At 35.6% G+C, this 13,262-nt stretch overlaps 1 protein-coding gene across 1 annotated transcript; it reads left to right on the plus strand.

Annotated features, from left to right (window-relative positions):
• The first annotated feature begins 1,101 nt into the window (after window positions 1-1,101).
• Window positions 1,102-11,380, plus strand: LOC592474 (SEC14-like protein 2). The gene is made up of 11 exons (XM_791994.4): window positions 1,102-1,301; window positions 1,806-1,887; window positions 2,381-2,424; window positions 2,914-2,976; window positions 3,707-3,895; window positions 5,372-5,528; window positions 6,256-6,339; window positions 8,078-8,181; window positions 8,760-8,902; window positions 9,522-9,685; window positions 10,457-11,380. The coding sequence occupies exons 1-11, from the start codon at window positions 1,248-1,250 to the stop codon at window positions 10,549-10,551; spliced, it is 1,179 nt and encodes a 392-aa protein (XP_797087.2). The 5' UTR covers window positions 1,102-1,247; the 3' UTR covers window positions 10,552-11,380.
• Window positions 11,381-13,262: the final 1,882 nt, after the last annotated feature.

Raw genomic sequence — 13,262 nt, forward strand, 5'->3', positions numbered from 1 at the left:
AGGAAAGGGGAGAAGAAGATAGGGCATGCAGAAGGAGGATGACCCCCCCCCCCCCTCCTCACATTATGCTTCCACACTCGCTACGCCATGATGACTGCATGGGCTATTAATCACAGCAAAATACTGGCGCCTATACATTTCCGCCACCGCCACCAATACGGTGTAAGGTGGTACGATACGTACGCGGCACCGCGGTGCCATCTTAATTCCTGACCCCCCCCCCCCCTCCGACTCCTAGAACGGAGGGACCATATTAATTCATGTTCCCAAAATCTTCGGTAAAAGGGTACTTTTCACGCAACAAAGTCCGGCTAGTATTAATACACACACACACGCACACACTCACAAAAAAAATCGGCTCGTATTGACTTTACACAGTGTACCGGACTTAAGGGATCGAACATACGCGTACCCTAAATAACACTGAGTGGGGGGGGGGGGGGGGGGGGGGGGGGGGACCGTGATTTTTGTTTCTTACCTCCGGCTTTCATGAATATAAGTGACTATATGATTTTTTATTTAACAGATAGAGTTCATACTTTCTCAGAACTTTATAAAGAAGAATAATATCACAATCATTTCCTGAAAAGAGGAAAGAAAATTAATCCAACTTTATTATATCTGCAACTTTGGGCGAATAATATATAGGTTGAATTATACTAAAAGAATAGAGAAATAGACCTGGCAGGAAAGTTATCACGCTGTACGTCAATGAACTTTAAGAAATATATATATATATATATTTTTTTTGGTTAAAATTCAGTTTGTTTCTTTCCTTTGTCTTTATTTATCTTTTTCTTGATTTTTCTTTGTCTTTATTTGATTTTGTATTGATTGTTTTTTGTAAAATAATTCTAGCAAATCATTTGCAGAAACTATGTGCTACCTAATTTCAACAGAAATAGTACAGAAGAAGCGATTGCAGAATGACTCCATATATAGTTCCGTACTTCAAAATTTAAACAAGTAACAATTTTAAGAGTGTACTCTTTTTCTAACTATATAGCACAAAGCTTTTTATACCAGGCCTATTATATTTGGCATGCTAATTGGCTCACATGTTCATGTGTCAAGCTTGGGTACGGGTCATTGCATAATTATATGAGGTGATTCTCGCGATTTACATCACAAAGGTGGAGGGGAACACTACCGAAAGCAGGGACTAGACTTCTAGATCTATTTATGAATTGTGAATAGATTTTCACAAAATAAGCGTTTCATAAACTGAAAACTGTTACTCATTGAAAATGAGTGGTTTTGTCGGAGATTTAAGTGAGAAGCAATCGAAAGCACTGAATGAGGTAAGTGATCAGACGACAAATTGTCTATCTTCAGTCCCACACAATATTGTTTGTGTAGGGCATAGAGCCTAACCGCTCTCAATTCAATTTCAATCCCATCTGATTCCGAACTTCCTAATCCTAGAGTTAGATAAAAAGGACTGTAGCTCATTTTGTTTCCCCCCCCCCTCTTAAAAAAAAATTCTCTCTGAATATGACCTCGTAATGAGGTATCAAGAGATAAGGATAGCTTAACTAAAGTTTGAATACAAATATTATCGTTATACTTCACAGATGAAATTAGCACATTTAGCAGACCTTTTTTGTGCATTTTTCCCCCAGTGTTTTGAACGTTGTTTTCTATGTCTTATTTGTTGAAGGGGTCTAATCATCCTCATGTCACCCTGTATTCTGTTTCGTCTTTTACTCCCTTTATTTGGTTGATTAGTTTATTATGTATGATTTTATAATGTAAACACAAAGCAAACAAACAAAAATCTTGCAATTTTTGTGTCTTCATTACAGCTAAAATCTAGATTAGATGGAGTTGATCTTCCCGAACCAGATGATGTTAATATTGATTCCTACCTCTTAAAATGGCTCAGGGGTAAGTCTTGATTATTAATCCCATTCCTTTTTTGTTAATACTCACATTTAATGATGATTATGTTGCTAAATGTCAAAATGTATTTGTTTCCATGTTGCTTTTACGTTGTTTTTCATTTGTGAATTTTAGTCAGTTCATGTAGATGTTTTGTTTTGGAGAAATTCTTGACATAAGAAAGTGATCAACATATTTTTTTGAGGCACACGTGCTGGAATATATTATATAGGTATAATGTATGGTCACAAATAACATACTTTAATATTTAGTAGCACACAGTTAACAAGTATCCTATATTTTAGATGAGCTGCATGCTTATTAGCAAGAGAGATGATCAGAAAATATCATCATCATCATCATCATCTATACGGGAGTGTAGGATATCCTGTAGGTCTCCCGGTCAGATCACTTGGTACATTAGTAAAGGTCTGACCAAAAAGAATCCAAGCTGTTACTAAACCGTAACAATTTCTTTTTGTTACTTATTACCCTACAGCTCGTCAATTTAATGTTGAACAAGCAGAACATATGCTAAGAAATGTAAGTACTACATGTTAGTATAGCCTTTAAAAGTTGATGGTATTTTGATACCAAGGTACAATATACACATATTAGGGAAAACACAATTTATCTTCAAGAATAATGCATTGAGCGAAAACTTATGAAAACAAGTGTGTTGAAATTACAGATAGCATATAAATACCATACAGGAATATATATTGAAGCTGAGCATTGAAATTGAAATAAGACAAATTACATGTGGCCATCCACCGATAATTTTGTGCAAAAATAAATTCCATTTTGGTTTGGCATTGACCTTTTCAATTCAAATACATTGCACGTCAGATTTCACTTCCAAATATAATTCAGCTACTGCTATCTGTTCATTGTTTTTCTAAACCTAAGCAGATTTTATATGATACTTTTGATCACATGAGTCATGATCTTTTTTCTTGTCGGTTGTCACACCGTTTATATCACGTTTACAGCTCAACATTTTTCAGATTGTTTCTTTCTCTTTACTTTCAGCATTTATCATTCAGGGAAAAGTGGAACGTGCAATCGCTGCTAGACAATTGGCATCCACCCGAGGTAAACAAAAAATCTTGTCTGCCATTGTTTTAAATTGCTATCCTTTTAAGAAGATATTTGTAATAGATGCCATTTAACACTGAAAATCGTCTGTTTTGGAACCAGAAGGGCAGGAACTGATTTCATTTAACCCGCTGCCTACTGAATTAACTAATTCCCATAGGCTTAACACAGGGACCACGCGGTTCCAGTAAGCAATGGATTAAACAAAGTTGATGACCTTCAAGCTCCAAACAGACAAAATTACATGGTACCCCCATACAAGTCTAAACAAACTAGAAAAAGCACTAATTAATGAATTATTTCCTTAGAAATTTGAGATTGGAGATAATTGCATGTAGTAAGGCAATACATTGTATATAGCTTTGCCATCACAATTGTTTCATGAAAGGTTGACCTTTGTTTGAAACATTGAAAAAATTGTTCAGTATTTGTTCACAATTATAGTTAGATGTTGCTAATCAAAAGTGAAAGTAAGTGGACCAAATATAAATAGCTCCATGAAAGTTTAATGGTATAGGTTAATGATTTGTTTCAGGATTAAAATTTGTAGAAGAAAAAGAGTTTGGCCCAAGATTTAAATGAATAATTTGAATTGCTAAATTGATGATTAAGCCATATTGTCCCAGAGCAAGTTAACAATCGCTTAAAAATTGAGATATAATGAGCTAGCTATACAATGTAGAAAAGTATTAATTTTGAATATAATTTTATCATTACCGTTGTACAGGTGCTGGACAAATACATGGTCGGAGGCTTGTGCGGGTTCGACAAAGGAGGCTCACCTGTTTGGTACGAGCCGTTTGGTTACTTTGACCCGAGGGGTGTGGTTCTGTCGAGTACGGGAAATGACCTGACGAAAATGAAGATCCAGATATGTGAAGAAATCCTCTCTCAGCTCAGGTCACAGACAAAGAAGGTGAGAGATCATTTGAATCATTTGAAATTGCAAATATCCCAAAAGGAGCAACAGATATCTTGCAAATGATTACACAAACTCTAAAACCAGAACTATATTGCAATGTTGTTATTGTCAGCGATTTTGATGGCAAGAAACTTCCCAAATTCATTAAAACTCACTGTTGTGTCAGTTTGTGATTCAGTCTTTTTGCAGCATGAAAGTTTGGCTAATCTTGACTACTCATGAACTTTGCAAAACATTACATACACGCACCTGTAAATTTCTGGTTGCACAGTAAAGGCTTTTTCAGATACCGGTAAGCTGCAGTAAACCACCACAATTAACAGAAAAATACACCTTTTTTGGGGGGGGGGGGGAGGGGGGGGGGAGGGGGGAGGAGGCATAAATGGATGAAAAGTGTCGCAACAAAGGTCGTACACATATTCACTGAACTCTGTGTCATAAGACACAGAAATGTGAAGCGAATTACACTTTACGTCGTAATTTTTTTTTGCTGTTTTCCCGCTTATATCTGATCGAGGCCTAATAGTCATTACCGGTATATCAAGATTTCTCAAGGTATTAACAAAATTTGTGAGTTGCAGGCTGTGGAATGGTCATTTTCTTTGCATCATTTTCTTGATCTATAGTTGTTGCCCTTAAGATTCATGGTTTTCATCTATACAGAGTGAGTCAAAAAAATGTTTACACCTAGAAAAATGCTAATTATTTTAAAAATCTTCTATGAACAGTAAATTGTTATACATCTTATGAAAGACTTTTTTATCCCAAATAATTTGGTATCATTTTTGTGTGGTATGTGTTCATGCTTGGATGAAAAGGAGGCATTGTTTGCGAGAGTGCAAAAATCGACTTGCGCCAAAGTTGCTTATGTGATGTTTGAATAAAAAAATTGGGATTTGGGTTTTAATTGGTCTTTGCAGATCAAAAAAACATCCCTAACAAAATTAATCATGCCACACATATCAAATATCTAATATCAAATATCAACGAACATATGTGCGTGCGTGTGTGTGTGTGTGTCTTTGCTTCTGCATAAAAGCATACATGAAATGCATTTCATTTGATACATTCAATTCATTCCCTCACTCCGCTCATCCCAACACAATACATACTGTACTGTACGCATCACTTTGACGCAAGTCAATTTTTGCACTCTTGCAAACAATGCCTCCTGTTCATCAAGCGCGAATACATACCACACAAAAATGATACCAAATGATTTGGGATAAACACTCTTTCATGAGATGTATAATAATTTACTGTTCAAAAATGATTTTAAAAATAGTTAGCAATTTTCTAGGTGTAATTTTTTTTTGACTCACACGGTATAACATGCATGTAGATGTTCTGAATCATTTCTTTAATTGTTGATCTGTTACATATAGCAACATAATGCATACTTAATAAATAGTTGTGATGCAGTAATTCTAAGTGATTTTTTTAACATGTTGATAAATACTCCTTCTATAGCTAGGGAAGCCGATAGACAGGATGGTCATTGTGTTTGACTTGGAGAAAGCGGGTCTCTCTCACATCTGGAAGCCATTCATCGATCGATACAACCTCATCCTGCAAATATTCGAAGCCCACTACCCAGAAATGCTCAAAAAGTGCTTTGTGATTAATGGTAAATAAGTTCTATTGCTATCAGCAGATGGAAATTTTTATTTTTTAACATACCGGTAGTACAATATAATATTCTACTGCTGACAGTACATTTTAGTTTTTAATCTTCAAGCTAACAAAAAGGAGCAAATAGAGAGAGACAGGGTAGTGCAAAAAGACAAGTAATGGCTAAAATTGTGGGAGTTGACATTTCCTGTTTTCTGTGAACTTAGTGTGTTGCTCATGGGGACTATTTTTTATATGATTGCTGTCAAATGGAATGCTCCCCAGGGAGTGGAGATTGTGCACACAGTGTGTACGGGCAAGCACTGAATCCAATGACCGTGGTAATAGTATATTTGTAAAGCGCTCAGAGACATTGCATTGAGCACTATATAAAAGCTAAATATTATTATTATTATTATTATTATTATTATTTATATGGAATTCTCTAAAAATGTACTCCGGGTGCTGCCATGTTCAAGGGAAAGCAATTTGAGATACACATTATACAAAAAGAATGGATGACATGTTAGAAAGTATTGTAAAACCAGAAACTCGCATCTATGAAAATGTCGTGAATTTTATATGGGGAAACTTTTTGCTGTGAACCATAAGTGACACAAGTTTCTTGCCACCATGACGCAAATGGCTGTCATATACATGCATAATCTACTGAAGTTTCTGGTTTTACAAGCATAGATTGAAGAAATGCTTTTATTTTTGTCTCGGTTATTATGTACATCTAGCTCCAGCTTTCTTCTCGATCGGTTTCAACTTGATCAAGAAATTCCTGAGTGAGGCTACCAAGAATAAAGTCGTTGTTCTTGGAGGTAAGATACATCAACAAACATTTTAGATGGAAACAGTGATAGTAGTGGTAGTGGTAGTGGTATTGGTAGTGGTGGGGGTAGTGGTAGTAGTAGTTGTAGTTGTAGTAGTGATGATGGTGGTGGTGGTGGTGGAGGGTAACCTCGCTAGTCATAAGGACCGCTATTCATCACGTGTAACTTCCTATACCTGATGGTCAGCTTTTCATAAAACGTAAAGGGGGTTACTATTCATAAAGTTATAAGGACCGTTATTCATAAGGGCTGCTATTCATGAACATGAAGAAGGGGCGCTATTCTTAATTTATATTGGGGGTCACTACTCGTAAAAACCACTATTCATAATACGAAATGAGGGTCGCTATTCATAATACGAGAAGAGAGTGAATCGCGACCCTCTACTCGTATTATGAATAGGGACCCCCATGAATAACAACCCAAATTTTGTATTATGAATAGCGACTCTCTTCTTCGATTATGAATAGTGGTCCTTATGAATAAGTACCTTATGAATGATGACACTTTTCTCAAATTATGAAAAGCGGTACTGATGAATAGCATGTGGACCTTAGTGGTGGTGGTGAAATAATAGATTTTTTAAAGAATATGCATAATGATCATGTGGCTGGAAACGTGGTCAGGGGTTGGTGAACAGATGCTCAAAGACTTTTCGACAAATGACTTGTTCTTTACCAGTATGTGTTGAATTTATACATGCACCTTATCCTGTAGAATCATAGGTAGAAATTAAAGTAAATTTCAGTGTGGTAAATATACAATAGTATTGTTATAAGAATGTGAAACTGAAGTGATGGAACTATTTTTACTGCCTCCATATTTAACCCATGCAAGGTGGACTTGCTTTGTATGCAAAACCGTAGTGATCAAAGAGAACTTAAAGATATTGACATAAATACTTTTAGGAGCATAGTATGTTTAACATTGTCATTAGTGTTATCATGTGTGTACACATCCTGGATGTAGTGTAACCAGTGGCCTCTAGAAGGTTGATTGAAGCCTTGTTCAGTATGTTCACACACAATGGGGGAAAAAACGGGAAAAACCCCACATCTGCAAATAAAATTATGTACGCATGGTGCACTTCACATTTCTTAATCTTATATTATTATGAAACATGCAGATAAGTGTATATTCTAAGGGGCTGTTGTTGCATGCAGCTAAACTTTCTTGCTCCTAACAGTGAAATACAAAGCACATACGATGATACATACATGCATGTACATTAAATGTGTAGGAAAATTGAGATTGTGATTCTGGGATAGTATTACTTTGATATCGACAGGGAGTTCATTTTTAGGGGTGGCGATTCTGGCAAGTTTGCACCCTTCCTAGTGTAATGTTACTTTGTAAGTGCTATTTGTAAATGTGATGTCAAAGTTCATTAACGAGACAAGTGCCTCTTTAATATTATATACAATACCATGAGGGTCATTTGTTGGAACAACTGTCTGCATGCCATACTAGTATCAAGTATTTGTTTAGCGATAGCTTGTTTGCAAAGCACTCAGCGTAGATATGTTTCTTTCTACGTATTCAGCCTAGTGGATGTTCAACAATGCATGTACAGGTACATGTAAGTGCTCTATTTTACCCTGAATACTTGAAGAAAAAAATGTTATAGTTATTATGAATAAACTAAAAACGTTTAAATGGGATATCTGTTTATGGTTATGATGGGTGTAGTTCTGTTAAAATATTTTTTTTCCTTTTTTTTTTCCAGGGAATTACCAGGATGTATTAAAAGAAGCGATAGGTGAAGACTTGCCTGCTCATTTTGGTGGTACAGTATGTGACCCAGATGGTGACCCCCGCTGCGTGTCAAAGGTGAGAGGTCATACAGCTTGCAAATATCTTCACCCCTTCATGACTTCAATAGCCAGAGAATACTTGTGTACAAATCCAATGGCTATGTTTGTTTTTAAGTTTGAAAAGTAACATTGTATCCAATGGGATAATCTTGGAACAATACTGTATCATCACCTTTCATAGCCCGACATTGAGCATGTACATAGCCACAATCAGAACTCGAAATCTTGGGATATTACACAGCTACAAACAATCTACCTACCTGGTAGATACATCACATAATTTATTGTGTCAGCATAAGTCACAATTTTACCCGATACACTCTTTTGTCAGTTAATTGTAAAAATTATCAGTTATTTTGAGCCAGCAGGCCTGGCAAGACTAAAAAAAAGTACATTTATATCAAGTTAATAGTCAACAAGATATTGTTTACCGATGAAACCGATAATTAATGATAAAAATGATGAAGATAATATTGACTTTATTGTGTTGTACACATTGCCATTGCTTCTATGCCTCTAAGCAGTTGCATTTATTTCAATTGTTGTGAATGAAGTGAGTGAATTTGTCTGTTTGATAATTTATTCACATTCTAGATCCGATTTGGTGGAAAGGTGCCTGAGTCATTCTACCTGAAGGATAATTTCATGCATGAAGGCAGACTGACTGAGGTCAATATAGGTCATGGGTCAAACTTAGAGCTTACGTACGAGGTCAAGGAGGAAGGCCATGTACTCAAGTAAGAGCATCATATTCATCTATCTCCTCTTCTACAAGCTTTACATTCTCACTTTAAATGTTCATTAAATTTTGGAAAAGATTTTAATGGAGAAATAAACAATTTTTTACTTAATGTGCAGTATCATTTTTTAAAGCTTGCAAATAAATAACTAAACAGCATGAAAGTAAGCAGTGTCATCTAGTCTATATGTTTGTATGAATACTTGCATCTATCTGATGAAAATCATGATTCAGTGTGTACTTATTAACAGCCTTTTTTTAAGATACAGTATCCTAGCCTATATCCTGTTGTTCCATTGTGCATAAATATTTTCTTAGTCGCATATTTCAGTTATTTTATGCTAAAATGATTTATGATTATATAAGGGATTTCTGTCTTCTGTCTTTCTTTTCTATATGTATGGCAAATCATTGCATCAAATATCCATAGCTACTGGCTCATATAGTGAAAATTAATTCTCTAAAGCAATAGTTTGCTCAATGCTTGTTGTCTGGGTTATACTGTTAATCTTAATATTCTATATATTAATAATGCATCATGGCATTTTAGATAATGATCAAAATTCATTTGCATGTACCTTTTCAATACATGTATTTGTTTTGGTTTAATTCTGTAGGTGGGAGTTTATGACAAGACATAACAACATTGGTTTTGGAGTGTTCTACCAGCCATCCCCAGATACCAAGAGAGCACAGTGGGAGGAGGTGGTGGAGAGAACAAGATGCTCATGTCATCTGGTACCGGAGATTGGAGGATATTCTTGTGAGAAGCTGGGAACGTGTAAGAATTAATATTCAAATTAATACTGTATTTGTCTGGTTATGCCTACATGTACAGTACATGTCATGCTGCCTCTATGTCGCTTGCTCCATTTCTCTCTGTCTCTATCTCTTTATTGGTGGTCTCTTCTTCTCTGTCTCTCTTGGTTTGACTTTACCTCAGCTTTTGACACTCCTGCCTATTCTCTCTCTGTCTATATCTCTGTCTGTTTGTCTGTCTGTCTGTCTGTATCTGCCTCTGTATCTGTCTCTATCTCTCTGTTTCTGTCTGTATCTCTCTGTATCTGTCTCTATCCCTCTGTCTGTCTTTCTCTCTCTGTCTCTGTCTCTTTATCTCTCTTTCTGTCTTTCTCTATCTGTTGTGCGTACCCATCTTTCTACATGTCTCTAGCTATCTTCTCTCTTCATCTTTCTGGTTTTTTTTATTTTTCTATTTTTCTTTCTGTCATTCTATCTTTAAACTTCCGACATGTAATTATTTTTTCCTATCTTTCTTTCTTACTAGATCTTTGTCTTCTGTCTTTCTGTGTACTCGCTATTAAAGTTCTTCTATTTGATGATTGTCTCACACTCATGTTTCTTATTTCATAACATTTGTGTTAATTGATTTAATATTCATTTTTATCTTCAATAATAAAACTAAGCAGTTCACACAATTGTACTAGGAAATGCATTTTCTATTAGCTTGGAATCAAATTATCTGAAACCATAATTGTCTTGTGAAGGTATCTTGTTTATGATCACACCTATTGGTTGTTTGTTTATTTTTCAGACATTGTCCAGTTTGACAATAGCTTCAGCTGGATGAGAGGTAAGAAGGTTCTGTACCTCATCGAGATACAGAAGGAAGGGGACCATGAAAGCTAGAAGGTCTCAACTCCATCATTGCCGTCATGGGATGGAAGTATTACCCATGTACCTCAAATAGCACAAGATAGAGCTGGAAGAAAATGAACTCCTGAATGCTAGAAGGTCTCTAGTCCATCATGTTTAATATACAAATACTGCTAGAATATACCTCAAGCAACATAAAGATACCCAGTTCTGCTGACAATCAGAAAGGCATTAACCCATGATAGCTAGAGGGTCTCAACTCCATCATTGCCATCATGGGATGGAACTATCACTCATGTACCTCAAATAGCACAAGATACAAGATTCGGTTTAGAGCTGGAAGAACATATGAGAACTAGAAGGTATCAAGTCCATCATTGCCGTCATGGTTGACAAATACTGCTAGAATATACCTCTAGCAACATAAAGATATAAAATTCTGCTGACAATCAGAAGGGCATTCACCCATGAGAGCTAGAAGGTCTCACATCCATGTACATGTATGCCAGCATATACCTCAAGCAATATACAGTGCATATACAATACAGTACAAGATTCTGCTAAAAGCCAGAAGGTTATAAACCAACGAGAGCTAGAGAGGCCCTCAAGTCCATCATTGCCAACTTGGGTTAGAAGTACCACTAGCAAATAAATTTTAAGTACCGGTAACAAATACTAGATTAATTCTGCTAAGAGTCACATGGGCATTAACTGATGAGTGCTAGAAGGTCTCAAGTCCATCATTGCCAATGTGGAATATAAGTGCCACCACAGCATGTACCTCAAGTAAAGATAAAAGATATTTTATGATAAGAGGTAGATGGGCATTGACTTGATTCCTTTCTTACAGATTAAATGCCTGTCTATCTTTCAACAAACTACATATATGTATGAAATACATGTAAAACATCCTTTATACAACATGTATTACATATTGCCATTCCCTTTTCGCACAAAATTTTTGTTGTTCGTAGAAAGAGAAACTGACATTATTTTTTTTAAGTATACATATAAAAACACTTGTTATTGAAATGTCTGTGTAATATACACTGCCAAATATATTCCAATAAATGATTATCAGATATAGCCAAACAATAACAACTCTACATTTGGATACAGACTGAGTGCACATTGCATATTGATTGGTTTTACTCATTGTTGAATACCAACAGATGTTAGTCCACCGTAAGTTGTAGCCAGATTTGTCTGAATGAAAAGTTTTGTTTTATGTAGCCTGATCAACATACTAGTAGTATATTACATACAGTCTAATGTACTTTATTGACCACATGTGTTGATAGAGCACCCTTGAGAGAGATGCTAAAGGAACCTGTTCATAAAGACCACCTGGCTATATTGACTACATCTTGTCACTGCTGAGCAGTCTTTATGCACAGGTTTCACTGTATCACAAGTAATCAAAAGGACCCTGAACACGACAAATATCTGCCTATAAAGACCACTTTCCTTGTCTCTCTTTGAATGGCCTTTATGTTCAGGTTCCACAGTACTAGCTATCTCTCAATTCCGATTTGTTTTGCCCCTATAAATTTGAACAAATTTCTCTTATGTCGAAGTGCCACTGTTCGAAATCACTAAGCTACCGGTACTTTATAGTCTTATTTCTATATAAAACTTGAAGGGTGTGTATGTGTGTAACTGAGTTTTTATAGACGTGTATCAATCAGATATGATTATTTATGTCTGGGGACCGACTTTTAACGTCACCATTCAAAAGACGTGACTCACTTTCAAACCTGCGTCCTCGGCTGAATCAGTTTGTAACTTCCATTTTTAGCTGGATTACAGGCGCATGCCACAACGCCCCGTCAATATGATTTCGGTAAGGGTTTCTTCTAATCTCCTTTTATACACCAGATTGAATTGGTAGAAAGAAAGAAAGAAGTTGAAAGGCTACTAAATTCTAATCTATTAAGACTTGGATACTTCCCAGGTAAACTCTTTACTTGAGATGTTAAAGGTATAATACAAAGTTTTGGTAAATGTTGAAAATTGGGAGGAAAGTGATTCTTTACAATTTCGATATATTTGGATGCCCCTGTTGATGAATTATAAGCACAAGAAATTTTAGCATCTAAAACACTTCCGCTTTTGAGAAAAATTGAATCTAAAAATTTACTGGTGCTCCCGGTAAATTTTGATGAATTTCAAATAGCGCCTATATGGCCGTACAATGGTACCTGCGACCATGAAAATATCAGGATATCTAGTTGTGATATATAATTTCCAAATGGGAAAAGGTAATCAGTCGATTTTAGTTAAGAAACATTGTTTTACAGCTTAACGAATATCTTGACCTTGAGAGGGAGCTATACAACATAAAGAGTTTATTATTTACAATTTCATAACTCTAGACTCGATTTCAACCGCGACAACGATCACTGAATATTGTAGGATGGCATATGCTTCCAATATGTTCATTTGAACCAAATTCATGACCGCATACCAAAACTTTGTATTACCTTTAACTAACCCCTTCTGTATCATGGGGGACAAATTCCCCCAAGAATTTTTACGATGTGTAATAAAATCTGTTGTAGTCAAGTGTGATATTTGATCCATCATAATTTCTCATTTTCTGTAATAAAAATGTATTTGTCAACAAACTTTCTATTTTTAGAAAAAAAATGCAAACATAACCAAAATAATTATCTTCATCAAAATGATAATTCTTTCCCAAGTTCCAAAGGGAAATTTGTCACAAAGAAGTTTGAGCTCATCTT

This window comes from Strongylocentrotus purpuratus, unplaced genomic scaffold (genome assembly GCF_000002235.5).
Source record: "Strongylocentrotus purpuratus isolate Spur 01 unplaced genomic scaffold, Spur_5.0 spur5_scaffold_2, whole genome shotgun sequence".
Lineage (NCBI taxonomy): Eukaryota > Metazoa > Echinodermata > Echinoidea > Camarodonta > Strongylocentrotidae > Strongylocentrotus > Strongylocentrotus purpuratus.

Excerpts from the sequence above, each read along its gene's own strand:
- LOC592474 (XM_791994.4), top strand. The coding sequence starts at position 1,248 with ATGAGTGGTTTTGTCGGAGATTTAAGTGAGAAGCAATCGAAAGCACTG. Across the intron at positions 5,529-6,255 it reads AAAGTGCTTTGTGATTAATG|CTCCAGCTTTCTTCTCGATC; the intron begins GTAAATAAGTTC and ends ATGTACATCTAG. Across the intron at positions 9,686-10,456 it reads TTGTGAGAAGCTGGGAACGT|ACATTGTCCAGTTTGACAAT; the intron begins GTAAGAATTAAT and ends TTTATTTTTCAG.